The 17,411-nt window shown below is 33.3% G+C and overlaps 3 protein-coding genes across 5 annotated transcripts in view; 2 read left to right on the forward strand and 1 right to left on the reverse strand.

Annotated features, from left to right (window-relative positions):
* Window positions 1-63: 63 nt before the first annotated feature.
* Window positions 64-1,518, forward strand: LOC120778252 (methionyl-tRNA formyltransferase, mitochondrial). Of its 2 annotated transcripts, none has more exons than XM_040110023.1 (5): window positions 64-304; window positions 356-562; window positions 701-839; window positions 898-1,060; window positions 1,120-1,518. In XM_040110023.1, exons 1-5 carry the CDS (start codon window positions 99-101, stop codon window positions 1,491-1,493), a joined length of 1,089 nt encoding a protein of 362 aa, XP_039965957.1. In that variant the 5' UTR covers window positions 64-98; the 3' UTR covers window positions 1,494-1,518. The 2 variants fall into 2 exon arrangements, with proteins under 2 accessions (XP_039965957.1, XP_039965966.1); XM_040110032.1 differs by having other exon boundaries at window positions 359-562.
* LOC120778263 (39S ribosomal protein L32, mitochondrial) lies at window positions 1,500-2,417 on the reverse strand. Its single transcript, XM_040110044.1, has 3 exons — window positions 2,280-2,417; window positions 1,950-2,216; window positions 1,500-1,891 (listed from the first exon to the last, which is right to left on the reverse strand). The coding sequence occupies exons 1-3, from the start codon at window positions 2,365-2,367 to the stop codon at window positions 1,623-1,625; spliced, it is 624 nt and encodes a 207-aa protein (XP_039965978.1). The 5' UTR covers window positions 2,368-2,417; the 3' UTR covers window positions 1,500-1,622.
* A 415-nt stretch (window positions 2,418-2,832) lies between these two features.
* The window catches only part of LOC120779779 (all trans-polyprenyl-diphosphate synthase PDSS1), an 84,125-nt gene continuing 69,546 nt past the window's right edge, over window positions 2,833-17,411 (forward strand). The window contains exons 1-2 of one of the 2 annotated variants that reach the window (XM_040112160.1): window positions 2,833-3,440; window positions 3,535-4,255. In XM_040112160.1, the coding sequence (XP_039968094.1) occupies window positions 3,983-4,255 (273 nt within the window). In that variant the 5' untranslated portion in view covers window positions 2,833-3,440; window positions 3,535-3,982. Of the gene's footprint in view, window positions 4,256-17,411 lie in introns of both variants that reach the window. The other variant, XM_040112156.1, reaches the window with a different exon arrangement.

Below are 17,411 nucleotides of genomic sequence, written 5' to 3' on the forward strand. Positions count from 1 at the left end.
TTAAGCTAACACAGGTAATCGACTGTGTTTAAAAGGAAATGTCAAACCATGGTCAGCTGTTAGTTGTTTGTTTGTGTAACTTTTAATTTTTGTCAAATATGCTTTGCATAAATAATTTTAAACTAAATTTCTTTAAATATCGAAGAAAAATAAATGAAAGTGTTAATTTAATTCTCAGTCAAAACAGATGGAAATGTCAACAGTCACAGTCAGCACAGTTAATAAAAAACTCAAAGTTGAAAGTGTTATTTTTCGGCACCGACACATTTTCATTACCCAGTCTGCAGGCGCTACATAATAACTAGTATGCTAAAACATTAGTTTTAAAAGAATATTTGCAATAAATAGTTTTTAGTAGTTATTCTAGAACAGAAAGCAACTTACTGGGCGTAGTGACATCTTTTAAAAATCCGGCAAATTGTGTTCGTACCTATGCAGAACAGAAGCAGCTGACACTTTATCGTTGGCCGGTGCTTCCAGAAGATTGTCAAGGATATGATTTAGGTGTTGTAGTATCATTTGGTCATTTAATACCAGAGAAGATCATTAAATCTTTTCCAAAGTAAGTGTTTAAAAAATGATTTAAAACTGTGAATATTCCTTTTGGCTTAGTTTTGTCACTCAGAAGGCCGAAGAATATTTAAACAAAAGGTTAGGAAATAAATATATTTAGTAAAATAATACCGTTTTTAATTTACAGTGGTATGATTAATGTGCATGCCAGTTTATTACCTCGTTGGCGTGGTGCTGCGCCCATTATCTATGCTATAATGCAAGCAGATGCGCATACTGGAGTGTCTATTATGAAAATTGAACCAAAACACTTCGACGTCGGTGATGTAAGTTTTTCGGCGTGGTTATTCCAGCTGATTTATATTTCAAAGCTTTTTTCTCAAGGTGTTGGCGCAACGTGAAATACCAATAAGAGCAGATATTCTTATGCCGGAACTTCATACAAAACTCGCACAAGAAGGCGCCAACTTGCTGATTAATACTTTAAATAATTTCTCAAGCTGTTTGGAATCTGCAACAAAGCAAAATAATGAGCTTGCTACATTTGGTAATAATTCAATATTATATTGAACCTTTCTATTAATGTCGAATGCTGTTTTTCTATAGCACCCAAAATAACATCGGCCATTACGAATGTGAATTGGTCTCAATTGAGCGCAGAACAAGTACATCGTAGATTTCGTGCACTCTTTAGCTTTAAGCACTTAAATACGAGATTTCAGAATAAAAACATTCAATTGATTGATGTTAAACTACCTGCGGTAAAAGAGGTCCCTACTTCTTTAGCTAATGTGGAATGTGGCTCGTTTTTGTACGATCGAAATAAACGTGTGCTTACAGTCCGTTGTGCCGACAGTACACACTTGGAAATACATCAACTACGTGTCGAAGGCAAAAAAATTATGACTGCAACAGAATTTAATAACGGATTCCTCAAACAAATAAATTCCACTAAAATACTGTCCTTTACAAGTAAATAAAGTTCATTTGACTTGTTAACAAGAATTTATTACTTTAACAATTTTGACGATAATAGGTTTTTTTTTTATACTCTTGCAACATGTTGCTACATAGTGTATCAGTTTGCTTTTTATAAAGATGTGTGAAATTCAACCTAGATTCGAGGGTTTAACTTCCTTTGTATCTGCCGGTTGCGCTGTAGTTTTTTGCATTAGATTTTTACTGAACCAAACAGGACGTGGCTTTTCCATTTCCACTACGCGCACTTTCCGATCATTGCTTCCGTTTTCATTTTTCTCGAGTTGTTCACCTTGGTAAAGTACCACAACTTCGTGTTCAATTGGCTCCAGTCCCAACTTTTGTTCAATTTTTTCTTGCATTAACCGTGTTTCCTGCTCAACTTTTTTGTAACAGTGAGCTAGAATTAAATATTATTTATCTATTTCCTACATAATAATGAAATAGTTTTAACTTACGACATAGTACTCCCAGTTCGTGATCATGACCACATTGATTGCATGAGCGCAAGTTGGTTTTAGCAACCAACGGCTTCCAATTATATCCAGGCAAACCAAATTTTCGATTTAATCGTTTTTCAATGGTACGACGATGCTTCGGCACAGCCCACAAAATGCCATCACCTAACAGATTCTTAAGGCTAAATCTATCAGATTTCTTTTTGTCTGATGTATCCACTGGTGCATTCAATCCAACATTAGGCATGCCGACTAAAGCCAACTCCACTGTGTAAGAAAAACATGATTAAATAACCAACAATTTGTCGTATTCCAATTGTTTGAACATACATGGCGGTTGGCCGCGGTGTCCGAAAAATATAAACCTTTCAAGGCGATTTAGGAAGGAATTTAGACTTTGATAGATATTTCGCGACATTTTTATTAATATTTTTATTTTAAGAAAATATATACAATTTTTCAAAGAAATTCAAGCAGTAAATGAAAAATTAAATGACAGCACGAACAGCTGTTCTGTATTTTTTTTGTTCATCGGCAACATGCATGCTGCGATTTGACAATAATGACCAAGTAGAAATCGAACCAAGTTATGAAGAATTTGCTAACAATTTGTATAATGTGAATTTTCGAGTTGACGAACGAAATACTAAATTGTATCGATTGATTAACGTCGTGTTTCTATAATTCGACTTTGCTAACTAATAAAGAAATTGTATAATATAATTATGATCTCATTTGCAAGTTTATATCTCGTTAACAGTTCTCACTAACTTTACATGTAGATGGCGCTCCTAAAACATAACTATTATGGATGGCAACGTCAATCAGCTGTTCTTACAGATGTTTTGCATATTGTGAAAGTAAAATAAAAAAACATGCAAGTTACGTCAAATCAATTTCCAATTCATTTATAAAATAGTTAAATAATCATAAAGAAAATTTAGCAAAAAGTAGTTTGTAGTGACAATGCTCAGTTGGAGCTGTTGTAAATAAAACTTAATTAATCCTTTGTGTTATTTCTAAGGTGCTTCTAAGGTTGATGGATCGAAAGCATGAGCCATGACAGTAATCTTAGCTGAATAATAACTTAATCGCTACGTGATAGGCCGGTGCAAACTGTATAAGGACAAATACTTGTTGAATGCGGCAATAGCTTCGTTCAAATTAGAGCCAGTCTTAAAATAGTTGTGTTCAAATGAAGCGCTAGAAACCCAACACGACGTGCGCGGTTTCATTGCACTACCACATATGCAGTTCAGAGTACGAAATGATTTTCTAATACAAATATATTCACCACAGCGCAGCCGTAACCATCGTCAATACATAACTCAGCGAGCTAAGTGAACGAGTTTCCACTGTCGCTGCAGTCGTTTCTTAAGCTCTCTTCAAGTCTGCTTAAATAGTTGGCTGCTGCCACATTGTAATAACCTGCGTAAGCCACTATCGTTGACAGCGACAACAGACACTTTGTTGGAGCTGCTGGAGTCAGACGTAAGTTATCGTCGTTCCGTGGTTGTCTTTGCCGTTTTTCAGTTACTAAATCAAATTTAATTAATATAACGTCGTTTGGATTTAACTTAACCAGCGTTGTGCGTGTCCAGTCAATTAAATATCTGTGAAAAATAAACCAGTAGTGAGTTTCCAAGTTAAATTGGAAAAAAAAAAATAATAATAATAATAAGCTTGGCTTAAAATCAATGAAAACAAAAGCGAGTGACATGTTTCCTCCTAAAAATATTTAAAGATATACTATATACATATATATAATACTGAAGTCGATAACATATACAGGACCTATCGGGCGATTCATAATCATACCCAAAATTTATATATTATATTAAAACAAAAAAGTGTAAATCAATGAAGCAAACAAATTTTATTTAATAAACCTCTTGACTTGACAAAGTTAATGATCAACAATAATACAAAAGTATTTAAAAACGCATACGAAAGTGTTTTCAAAAGTGCTAATTTATAATTCAAAAATCGTTGTTAATTTAACAGTTAATTTACAAAAAAAAAATCACATAAAAATGGCCTGTTTAAGCACTTCCGGTCGTAAAGGACTTAACGTGGTCGTCGGTACACGGAACCATCAAACGCAAAAACATCTCTGCAAATTGTTTTGGCAACAAAAAATTAGCAGATCCTTTTGCTCAAACGCAGCCATTGCTGCTGCGTTACTGTGCAAAAATAATGCGAACAGCATGTCCTCGCTTTTACCACAACGCAACTTCCACGGAGTGGGCATATTATTGCAACGTAACACGGCCATAACAACAGGACAGGATTATTTTGCCAATATGGTAAGCTGTTGTGCAAAAATTAATAATTTTGTGTATTTGCATTTAAAAAATCTGTAATGTACATATGTGTATTTCAAATTAACGGATTTTTCAAAGCTAGTAACTGCTTGGACTTCCAAAGTACATATGTATGGTTATACTCATATATTTCAAGACAGTTTTTTTCAGAAAAACATTTTATATTATCTGGTTTCCTTGTGTTTTTATCAAGCGGACTTTCCAATATGTCCAGGGAATTTCGTATTTACTTCTTCTCTCACAACAATGTAACGTTGTAAACTCCAATATTGTAGATCTATAAACTAATATATTTAATTGTTTTTAATTTCAACAGTTACAAGTCTCAATGTCAGCACTCATTTGCAAGAAGTCGTTAATCCATTTCGATTATAACCTTTTAGAGAGTATTGCAACCACATGCTGCCAATTTTTTGCGGTCGTTTGAAGTTTGTGATTCAAAATCCTATATAAAGTAGCATGTATCACTGCATTACGTCGACGGCGCGCATTCCCAATTGGTTTATCTAGCTGTTTTTTTGCGCCATGCTCAATTGATTCCTTCAAATGCACATGCAATTGTATATGTATCTACATTAGTAATTTGGAGCTGTTGTTGTTGTTGTTGTTGTTGGTTTAGAGCATTTGTCATCATTATCAACGACTCGTGTGCATCAACAACATTATCATCCTTAATATTGTGTGCGATGACGTCGCTTTGCATTGCTTCCTCATCGGCAAAGTGCATTGCCTGCGGTTGGGAAGTTGTTTGCTGTGCTTATGCTGTGGTGCTGCGCTGGTGCGGTAGTAACTTACAGCATTATACACACAAACAAAGTTTCCACCACCACCATCACCACACACTGTGCGCAAAAGTTGCTGCAAACGAAAGTGAAATTAATGCACTCGCTTGTTGCTTTCTGGCTTTTAAGTTGGTAACGACTATTTTTTTTCTTAATTTTACTTTGTCTTGGTTTATTTTATCGTTTCTTCATTTATTGCTGTTGGCAGTTATTTCATTCGCTTTGGCATCTTTCTTTGCCGCAAACTTTGCTTTCGTTGGCCATGATAGTTTGGCTGACGGTTGTTGTTAATTCATGCGTTTGCCTGGTGTTTTCTGGTTTGTTTGTGCATTAAGCGTAAAAGTGTGGACATGAAGTGCCGCTCTTGGTAAGAAAGTTCGCACATACATAGTATATATGTATGTACATACATCTGTATGCCAGTGTTTGCGTGTGAATGGAGCAAAGAAAAGCAATGCACTGTCTTTTGTTGTCTACCAACGATCGTGTTGATGATGAAAACGGTGATAATGACGTGAGAAAAGTCGTTGGCCAAATGTGAGACAGGTGTGTTTGCGGCTTCCACTATTTTTTGTTTTTGTTTTACACACACACTTTTGAAATTGTCTAACATTTTGGTAACCGCTTCAAAATATAAAAAGTTTAAATTTGCCATAAATATATAGTTTTTGTGCATTTATACTTTTGTTATACTAGCGGCTGTCATCCATCTTCACTTCGTTTCTCACTTTTTATAATTTAAGTTCTTAAAAATAAAATGTACCATGTGCTTTCATACTCTACTTTCTGTTTTTTCACTACGCTGTCTCTTGTCAACAGCTGATTTTTGTTTTGGTGCATGGATTCTTGTTCTACTTGTTTACCATTAGGTTTGCAAACAATTGAGAGAGTGCGCCTGCCGAGAGAGCGTGTCTTAGAAAGCATGTGCGTTTGTGTGGTTGCCTGTGGTGCAATTGCACTTGTAGCTTTGTTTACATTGTTGCTAATACAGTGCTATTCAAACAGTTTGGCGCTAGCATCAAAACTTTTATGCTGCATTTTTCGTTGTTTAAGGAATACAAAGATACATAAAATTCATACGAAAAATGAAAATAATATTTGAGGAATTCACAACCTGTCGTAAAGCATCGTAAAATCGTAAAATTATAAAAAAACAAGTGTAAAAATTTATAATTTTACGATGCTTTACGACAGGTTGTGAATTGAACAATTATAATTTTTATTTTTTAAATTATTTAACAATATACACAAACTATGTATGTTAAATAAATGTTTACAAACAGATTGGTGAAGTATTAGAGTGTATTAAAGTGATCAATATAATTGTAAAATACTTTTTTAAAAAAGTAAAGTAAAAATTTCAACTTTAAATGTAAATATCTCGAAAACCATAAGTTTCCTGCGACTAGATCTATATTTTTAATCTGGAAAAACTCCTCTATCCGCCCATACCCATTTTATCCTCGAAATCCTGGGACGGTATTATAAAGTATACTCAAATTAAAACTGTATTGGACATAAACGCCGAAATAATAACATCAATAAACGCTTATAAAAGTATACCAATATCAATGAAGCATTGTTAATAAATGTTGAAGCCAATAAGAAATGCAGCAATAAACTCAAAAGCGCTTTCATAACACTCCCATATATATGTATATGTATGCTGAGGGTGGTGCCAATATACAAACATACTTACATATGTATGTATGTACATACAGTAAATGCCTACAAATGTATTTGTATGAAATTTTTGTACAGCGTGTTGTGGGTCTGGCAGGTGAACGCGCGCAGGCGCATACAAATTGGCGGATCTCACAGCAATTGATGAATTTTTACTTGCAAAGAATGAGACCTTCATATTTGTATGTATGCATGTGTCTTAATGTATACAAATATATATTTACAAACACTCCTCGCATGCATCTTAAAACAGAAAAGAAATTTCAGTTATCAAACTAAATTCGTCTATAAAAAAATTAAAAATCAAATAACAAAAGCGTATGTATATAAGCGCAAATAGAAAGCGTTGACTGCACAAAAACAACAAATTTGGTTATTTGCTCGCTGCCAATAAAAGAACGATGTAACTTAAAAGACAGTCAGCCGTTAGCAAATTGAATAGTTTTGTCATCCAAAGCAATGAAACAGCGGCCTTCAATGGCGGAACCTTGATGCAACTACTATTTCTCCACACTTTACCAAATTGATTTCTCTAATCGCAGTAGTGCGTTAAGTGCCACAAAAATCCAATAATGCTGAGCTGCTTTGAGCGGAAAAATAAAATATTTTTATTTTTATTTACTAATTTTTAACTTGGTTTGGCTTACATTTTGCTTTTTTAATATAATTTTTTTTTTTTAATATATATTTTTAATCCGAATAATTTGTTCATATCGGACCACTATAGCATATACTTATGTACATATGTACATATGTATGTACATACATATGTAGCTGCCATACAATTGGACTGATCAAAATCAATTTCTGGTATCAAAACTTTTGTATTTGTGAAGGGTATCCTAGCTCGGCGCAAGCGAAGTTAATGTTTTTTGTTTTTATATATTTTTTGGAATATTTGTGCCTATTTCTTTGCCATCTTCTTTCCATAGCTTTCGATTTCGTCTAACGTTCAGCTCACTTATTGGTTGCGCCCACTAAAGGTTGGCAAAAATGTGAAAAATATATATGTATGTAAGTCAGTCTGGAAAGTAAAAAACAAAAAAATAAAAGCAACAATAACTAAAATTAGTTCATATTAACAATTATGTGTGAATTGAATTCCTCAACGATTTGTATGCTTATAGTGCCAGCTACTGCGCTTGTATGTATTTATGTATGCTTGTGATCTATTTGCGTTTTCTAACTGCTTTTGCTGCTGTTTCCATAGCGTTTCTGTAAAAAAACGCTTCTCCAAACATTTGGCTGTACATTTTTAATGCGTCTTTCTAGGCACGATGGGGCCAAACTCTCTATTGCACACATTTAAACACATGCATATGTATGCGTAAGTAAGTATATATGCATATATAAACATAAGACATGCCTTTGCGCTGAGTATTTATGCGTTTGATTTATTAAAAAAATGAAAGTGCTTCGCTGTTGTGTTAACTGCGCATGCGTACGTGTATGTGTGTTGCTTTTTTCTATTAAATATTTCTTACAAGCAACTTTTGTGTCGCTGACTGCTGGTTATTGTGACCGACATTGCAAGACACGCATTTTTATTTAGATGTACTTATGTATGTATATGTATTGCTGTGCGCATGTGTAACTTGTGGTTGACATCATTTATATTATAAATTCAAATTATTATTTTTTGCTGTACGCTTTTAGGTGTTAACACTTCACTAATTACATACATTTGTATTTGAGCTTAGGTGTATGTGTGTGTATACTATTTGCTTGCAGCGGAGTTCACTGAGGTGTCCATATCATCATCAGTTAGTGAAGTTGTCCAGTTGTAATCTACATATGTATATACATATGTATATGTTGCTATTGTTGTTGTTCTTGCAAATCATTTAGTTCAAATGTTAATAGTGTTTACAGTTGCCCGACAGCTGTGCCATCATAATATAACATTTTAGTGGATATACATATGCATATTTGATTCTCATTTTAATATATGCAAATGCATTGCATATAGTTCACTTATGTACATACATAAATAAACTGCAAACATACTGTATGTAAGTATTACAACATTTTCGAACTCCATGAACTGTGTAGTTATTTTAATGAGTTGTTCATGGCTTCAATTACAACACTTTGTCGAACTAATAATTTGTCCATGTATGTATGTATGAAGTTAATTAGATCATTATTTGGGTGTTAAAATACAATTTATTGCACAAAATTTAAATGTATTTTGGCTAGTATTGTTGCCCTTTTTAGTTCTTATAAATATCTCAATTTTAGAACATTATTGGTTAGGTGTTATTGCCATTTTTATACCCTCAATAGGATATATTAAGGTTGTCACGAAGTTTGTAACACCCAGAAGGAAACGTCTGTCTAGTTCGATATCCATTTAAAATTTTTCACACGGTCTTTTCTTCACAAAAACTGCTCATCCTGCTGCCGATATTGGACAGTTATTGCATATAGTTGCCATATAAATTGAACGATCAAAATTAAAGCCTTGCATCGAAAAATTTTTTATTTAACAAGATATCTTCACCTAATTCGGCATAGATTATTGTCCAAAGCAACACTACAATATCCGAGAAATTGTTCAGATCGGATCACTTTAGCTTCTGCCATACAAACTGACCGAACAAAATAAAGTGCTTGTATGGAAAACTTCTTCATTTGTCAAGGTACTTATATATTTTCACAAAATTTGGCATGTGTTTCTGTTCAAGAAAACGCTACAATCTTCGAACATATCTTTTAGTTCGGACTATTTCATATTGCTGTTATGCGAAATGACCGATCAAAATTAAGTCCGTGTATGGAAAACTTTTTTTTTATAGCTTCGATGTAAGAGAAGTTAAAGTTTTTATTTTTTAATTATATTTGATATTATACATACGTACTAAGTCGATATATAGGCTTATCGATTATGTTTGCAAGCATAAGCTGTGCTGTTTCGAAGCAACGTTCAGTAAAGACCTATTGTTTGAACACACTACAATATAAGGGTAGGCAAAATTTAATAGCAATTATAAAAATGAAATCCGTAAAAGCTCAAATATTATAACATAACATGCGATGTTTGATATTCACTAAAAACTACGAATAACTTTTCCACTTTAACACATTTCCACTGAATGCAATTAACACCAACGAAAAAGCTGAAATTGCACCGACAAATTGTTTTACTTAAGATTGTTACTTGAGAAATGAATAATGTGGCTAAAAACTATTAAAATAGAATTTGATTAATTTATATTTCTATTTATCAGCTGATGCTTGACAAGTTGGTCTCTTTCCAACACATCGTTCATTTGACATGCAACAGTTTAAGAGCCAACGTAAACTATTGTTTGGGAAATCATAAATATAATGCTGGTTTCCTCCAAAAAAAATTTAATTTTTTGTAAAAAAAAAATAAAATTTCCGACAACTTTCAACTTTCACACGAGTATCAATGCAACATACATTTAACATAGTGTGAATCCATCAAAAATGTAATAGAAATGTCTGTAAACAATAAACATAATGATAGCTCAAGTGATATTAAATTATAATCGACATTTCAAGGCGAACACCGCACACTTTGCAAAACTCAACACATTTCAGCTGTAATTGATCTTAAAAACAAACAAATAAGTGATAATAAAAGCTGTAATCTTCAGCGAATGTCTGAAAAAAAAATTTTGTGGTTTGAGTATGCTCCAATGGGTGTAATCGTGCAGTAATTGCGGAGCCTCAAGTGTGCAAAAGATTAGACGTCAAGTGTGAATCACATTGCAGAGTAACGGCTTGAAGAAATGCAAACACAAGTTCATCCATATTTGCAAACGATCGCGTACAATTGGAATGAAAAGTGAGCTAAAAGCCCGCCGCAGACACGAAAACAGTTTACAGGTGTCAAAAGCCAGCTGTGAAGTAGGCCTCGATGAGCTGAGTGTGCACGTATGCTATGGAATGCGATGGGAATTCGGTTAAAATTGTATTGATGCTCGAAAGTTTGCGAATTCGAACGCATACAATAAACATAAATTATATATAAATATATAGACACCGTATCTCTTTGTGGCTTTAACTAAAATGCCTATGAATGAGTGTAATGATTTGCATTACCTCGGCATCAAGCTACTTTATTGAAATTTGAAACTGGCATGAGTTTGATATGTATGTATAAATGTGTGTACATAACTGTATATAGTGTATGTATGTATGTATGTTAGCCTTTGGTCATAGAGTTCAAGTGGACACCGCCAAAATTGAAGCAAAAATGACAACAAATTATAACAACATAAATAAAGCCAGCAAAAAAGTCAACAACAACAATTCTATAATACAAACACTTGTATGCAACATAGTGCGGCATAATCCGTAAAAGTCTACAATTAGTTGCTGATAGCGTTTGCAATTGGCAATGAACGGAATGACGAGTGCTTGGAACGTGTAGTCATTTTTATGTTTGCACCATTTATGTACATACATATGTACATAATATAAGTATATAAATGTGTACACATGTGCAAATCACGTCTGTGTTCGTATATATGTACATATGTATATGTATGTATGTAAAAATTCGCGAATGTTATTGAGCTTTTTAGTGCCCAGTTGTGTTGGCAAGGTTGTGCATGTGTGTAATTACTGTTTGGCCGAAATAAAATTATATTGTAACTGTGATATTTACAAGTACCTGAGATGATTTAAAACTTTTTGAAAGTGCCGAAAACGTTGCTTGGTGCTTCGGTTGCTAGCTCGTAAATTAAAAAAAAATTAATGCCTAAAAATATAAGAAATTTAAAAAACTGAAAAACAAATCCAAAAATAATATAAAATATTGGAATTAAAAAAAAGAAATAAAATTACAAAAAAATATCATTCCAAAAAAAAGAAAAATAAATAAAATTACAAAATAAATAAAAATAACTAAAAAATAAATAAAAAATAAAATAACAAAAAATAAAATTACAAAAATAAAAAATAAAAATAGAAATAAAATTACTAAAAATAAATAAAAATAACTAAAAAATTAAAAAAGCTAAAAAATAAATAAATTAATTAAGGATAGTTCAAATAAAAACTTTTGAATTAAAAAAAAAATTAAATGAATGACGTATGAAATATCAAAAAATTAAATTTTTAATTAAAAAAATTTAGAAAAAGTTTAAAAAATAATTGAATAAAAAAATTAAAACAACATTAGAAAGTTAAAATACTAAAATTAGCGTAGAATAAACAAATTAAAGTCATTTAAAAATATAAAATAAATCAAATTCGATCCCATTGCGCATGCATAAACACAATAATCAAAAATAAAAAGAAAAAAAATTAAAAAAATTTATATATAAATAAATATATGTACATATAAAAAAATAATAAAAATTAAAAAAGTATAGATATCAAAAATAAACTTAAAAAAAAATAAAAGAATTACGCAAAAACAATTAATTTTTAATAAACTAAAATAAACCAAGCAAGAAAGAGCTAAAATTAAAAAATATTAGTAAAAACAAGTTAAAAAAAAATTGAAAATTAAAACAAAAAAGTTAGCGGTGAAAAAACCACTTGGGAGTACTAAAAAATATTAAAGAAAAAAAATCAAATTCGATTCCATTGCGCATGCATAAACACAATAAACAAAACGTAAAAGAAAAAATTAAAAAAAAAAGATTATTAAAAAAAATATTAAAAAATAAAAAAGTTTAAAAACAAAAAATAAACTTAAAAAAAAAATAAAAGAATTACGCAATAAAACAATTAATTTTTTTAATTAAACTAAAATAAACCAAGCAAGAAAGAGCTAAAATTAAAAAATATTAGTAAAAACATAAGTTTAAAAAAAATGTTGAAAATTCAAACAAAAAAGTTAGCGGTGAAAAAAAAACCACTTGGAAGTCCTAAAAAAATGTTAAAGCAAAAATCATATTCGATTCCATTGCGCATGCATAAATGCGCTCATTGCACACTTTCCTTAACTGCATTATTAATAAATTAAATTCAATTGTAGGTTTCAGGCTTTTTTACAGTAGCTAAACGTGACGCGCTTTTCTGAATATCAAATCGAACCGGAACCGCTGCACACCATTTTCGACACCACAATCACTCATACACACACACATACACACAATCTGGCATATAACTCAATTTAAATAACTATACAATAAACCAACGCTGTCCAGTCTCAAGTATTTGAAAAAGTTTATACACACCTTTGCCATTTTGTATGTGCTTGTGTGTGTGTGTGTCTTTCTCATTTCTTCGCCGGTTGCTGACTGCTGCTTTCACGCTACTCCACTGCGCTACAGCAGTACGTCAGTGCCGAGTGCCAAAGAAAAAGCGAAAAATTAATAAAAAATAAATATTGAAGCACACACAAGCATACAAACAAACAAAACAGCTAGAAACGCTAACAGTGCTGGCGCACAACGCGCACAGTACGACGCATGCACGGCGCATTACAATTAGCGCCGAATAAAGTGAACTTCATGCTGATTTTGTTGGCCGCAGTCGCTGGCCAAAGCTCCCGCCACTTGCCACTTTCATTCTGATATCACGCGCTTGTTGGTATTTTTCGGAAGACTTTCGGCTGCCAAAAAATCAATCCAAAGCGTGTTTACATACGACACCGCATGCAGATGCCACTAAATGTCAGTTAGGCAAATATCTAACTGGCCTCGCAGCGCGTTGACGGCGCTGTCCGCGTTGGTGGCGTTGTCGTCGCGCTCGATTCGCAGCGCTTGGCACAAAGCGCGAAGCTCTCACTCATTGATTGAAATTTACACACAAAAAAAGAAGAAGAAATGCATGCTAAGTTGTGGTCTTCCTATCACACCTCACCACTTGACCACACAAGCCGCGCCAAGCTCAGCCAGCACTGCCCTGCGCAGCTCTGATCGTCGCTACTCACCACTCCTCAGTTCGCTCGGCAGAAAAGCTAGCGCGCCGCACCGCTCTTGGCTTCGTCTTTATCAGCACGCTAGCGACATGGCCAGCGACATTGGCTGCGTCCACAATTTACACCAGCATACCACGAATGTGGATGAGTCTTACTTTCCCTTTTTGCTGACATAACAATCGAACGCTATTTCATTTTAGCTTTTTTCTTCGTCATTGCTGTTGTTGCTTTACTACATTATAACGCTCTTGCTGCCATTGATGACTCGCTGCTGGCATTTGTGGCTTCTTAACTGTAACTATTTTTTAAACTTTTGTTTAAATAAAATTTTCTTTGCTTTTTCGTGTCAGTTTTTGGTGTTTTACGTCAAGCCGCTGTCCAACTGTCGCTTGCGTGTAAGTAGAAGAAATCGGCACGTAAATACCGTTGCGCACATATTTTTGGCACGTTTGGCAATTTGAATTTCAATTTGGCTTCGAACGCGCCAAAAATCCACTTGATTTTCGAAAATTATTATTATTTTAGTTTTTTTTACCTCTGTATTCGTACTCATTCATGCAAACTGCATACTGACATTAAATATATACATATTTACCTGCATGTGCATGTGTGTATGTGGGAATGCCTCCAAATCACTTTAATCGCTTTAATTTAATTATGTATGCATGTGGTTGCACATTTCAACATTTCCAAAAACCAAAAAGTATTCAAACCAATATATACATTACATACTTACATATGTACATAATTGTTAATGTAATTAATCTGAAAAGTATTTATATATGTACTTACTATATCGACTACATATTATATGCAATTGTTTTTGTAATAACGGTTTCTGTCGTGAATTGTCGTTAATCGCGCTTTTAATTGAGTTAAATTGTTTGCATTTTTCTTTATTGAAAATTAATTTTTTTTTAATGATTTACCAGCGGTACTCAGAGGAGAGTGTTAAGGGGATTATAAAAGGTGATCCACTCGAGGTTACCTACGTTTTTAAAGGTAAAAACAGAAACTTCAAATTTAATCAGAAATGTTTATTAGCATTCAAAAGAACATTCTTCAAAACGTTGGCCGTGGTTACGTCTCAGTTGGTCCATCTATTGAGTCCATTTTTCGATTACTTGTTCGAGCATTCCGTCTATTGATGGGAGACGAGATATTTGCTCCAAGGCATGAATCGAAGCGGCATTGTCCGCATAGACTTTAGACTATATATATCTGCACAAGAAAAAGTCTAACAGTGTGATATCACACGATTTTGGTGGCCAATCGACTGATACAAAACGTGAAATTATCTGTTCACCGAAGTGTTCCCTCAATAAATCCGTTGATTGATGCGATGTGTGGGAAGTCGCCGAGATCACGATGTTTAATTTCAGGTATGAAATAGTCAGTCATCAAGACACGATAACGGTCGCCATTGACGGTTACGTTCTCTCCGGCATCATTTTTGAAGAAATATGGAGCGATGATTCCACCAGCCCAAATATGGCAATTTTGCTTGTTTACATACCCATTGAAACAGAAATGGGCCTCATCGATAAACAAAATTTTGATCGAAAACGTCGAATCTTCTTGGAACTTTTCAAGAGTGATTAAAGCGAAGTGATGTCGCTTGGGGGGGAGAAGTTGAACAATTTGTCCTTACATGATGAAATGTCAAACAATACTGAACAAAAATAAAATGACAGCTTGACACTACTCACGCGTGATCTGTCAAAATATGGCTATTTAAAAAGGAAATTCTACTTGGATCAACTGGTTTTTGGTTCCGCAAAAAGGCTATTGGATCGAACTTTTTATCTTTAATTACTTTTTAGAATACCTCTCTTTAACTCACGTATCATAACTGATTTGTAAGGCACTGTTCAGATTCTATCATATTATGGTTACTGAATTCGACTGTCTAGAAGTTGCTATCTCCATTTATCCTCTTAGCTGAGATTGAGAGATCAACAACTTTTAAAAAGCTGAAATCGGAACATAAAAAGAAGACAACGGAATCCATTTCATTCGCATAGCTTAAACTTTCAGATGCTAATATTCACTGGGTAGATTTTCTCTTCCATTTGTGTTTTTTATTTTCTTCAACAGAGTCAGGATTTTGTAAATACCAAGTCGCCTCAGAACAGCTGATGGTTTTCACAACAAATCTTTGCATTGATAAATATGTTGGATTATTAGAAACTTGGATGGATACTGTAGTCGCATAAGTACTGAATCTCAATCAGCGCTCGAGAGGTCCTAAAGTCCAGCGTTAGAACGTAAGAAGACAATGGAGAACCGACTCGCTTCTAATTGCATGAAATTGGTTCATCGGCTTTACAGCGATTCTAGCGATTCCATTGTGACCGGACACAAAAACAAGTCTAATACGGGAGCAGCTTGTTGCTATTGCTAATAAGATCATGCACTTGACTCGCTTTAAGCACACAATCAGCGGACTCAAAACCAGTGTAGCTGCAATCGAAGTGAATGCACAACTCTCCGAAAGCAGGTGTACTTTAGGAGCAGTACATCTTTGGCAACCACCACATTGTTGGCAACCACGTTCGCTTGTGTGACGCTACAGTGGAGTGGTAGCCTGAAGCTAGAGTTCATGGAGCGCACCCGACTGAATATGTCGATAGTAACTTTTACATAAATGAGATCAAAACATGAAATTGTCAACCATTAAACCTCAGACATTTGCTTAGATAATTTTGAAAATCTCAATCTTATAAGATAAAAATGTTTCAATTTGGAAGTACGGAAAGTTTATATGTATTCAATTAAAAATCAATAAAATAAAATGTTAATATTTTACGATAGAATAATTTTTGGTCAATAACAAACCTTTAAGTGATAAACACATTTCTGTCCATTGCATTTAGTTACATAACCTAACTCTTCTCATATAACCTAAATTCAATCAACACATTATATCACTAACAAGTTTTTGGTTTGATGGCTTTGTAAATGCCAACTTTATGGCCTTATTTAGGATGAAAATGTGAACTTGAATTTGCCGCCATAAAAATGCAGACTTCCAATCAAATTACAGCTCTTCATTAAATACACTCAAATGGAAGTTTTATATATGTATGTATGTACATATGTATATCAAATATAGCACATGGCATATTGATTTCGCTTTCAAATATTTAATGCGATCCGCTAAAGCATCAACACACCCAAGTTTACAAAATTTATTTGCATAATATTTAGTGTGTATAAATTTAAATTCACAAAATTCTCTCTTATCGAGATCTTGAGTTAGCAACTTTAACTGCTACGGCTTGTGCCTATGCACACAGTACATATTTACATACATTTATGTATATTTTATTAGTTAGCCAAGTAATAGTGAAGCTAGTTTCTATGTAAATATTTGGACTTAATCACATACCATGGCAGCTGAATTCTGAATTTTTGGCGGTTTTTTAAGTCAATAAGGGTGTGTATCCTATGATGTTTGTGGTGTTGTGAAGTGTTTATTAATCCCGAAATTTCGGGATTACAAAATTAATATTTCGGTATCCCGAAATTTATTACTAAACTAAATTTGTGGTGTAGTGAAATGCTTAACAGTCCCGAAATTTCGAAATAATAATTTCGTGATCCCGAAATTTATTGCTAAAATTAAATTGTGGTGTAAGAAAGTGTTTAATAGTCCCGAAATTTCGGGATTACAAAATTAATATTTCGTGATCCCGAAATTTATTGCTAAAATTAAATTGTGGTGTGGTCCCGAATTTCAGGATTACAAAACAAATATTTCGCGATCCCGAAGCTTATTACTAAAATTAAATTGTGGTATAAGAAACTGTTAAATAGTCCCGAA

The sequence above is a fragment of the Bactrocera tryoni genome, chromosome 1 (assembly GCF_016617805.1).
Source record: "Bactrocera tryoni isolate S06 chromosome 1, CSIRO_BtryS06_freeze2, whole genome shotgun sequence".
NCBI classification, from domain to species: domain Eukaryota; kingdom Metazoa; phylum Arthropoda; class Insecta; order Diptera; family Tephritidae; genus Bactrocera; species Bactrocera tryoni.

Bases quoted from the DNA above. Each gene is read 5' to 3' on its own strand.
- LOC120778252 (XM_040110023.1), top strand. From the start codon at position 99: ATGCTTTGCATAAATAATTTTAAACTAAATTTCTTTAAATATCGAAGA. The intron at 305-355 runs GTATGCTAAAAC...AATAGTTTTTAG, and splicing joins CAGGCGCTACATAATAACTA to TAGTTATTCTAGAACAGAAA. The intron at 840-897 runs GTAAGTTTTTCG...TTTTTTCTCAAG, and splicing joins AACACTTCGACGTCGGTGAT to GTGTTGGCGCAACGTGAAAT.
- LOC120778263 (XM_040110044.1), bottom strand. From the start codon at position 2,367: ATGTCGCGAAATATCTATCAAAGTCTAAATTCCTTCCTAAATCGCCTT. The intron at 2,217-2,279 runs GTATGTTCAAAC...TTTCTTACACAG, and splicing joins ACACCGCGGCCAACCGCCAT to TGGAGTTGGCTTTAGTCGGC. The intron at 1,892-1,949 runs GTAAGTTAAAAC...ATTTAATTCTAG, and splicing joins CGAACTGGGAGTACTATGTC to CTCACTGTTACAAAAAAGTT.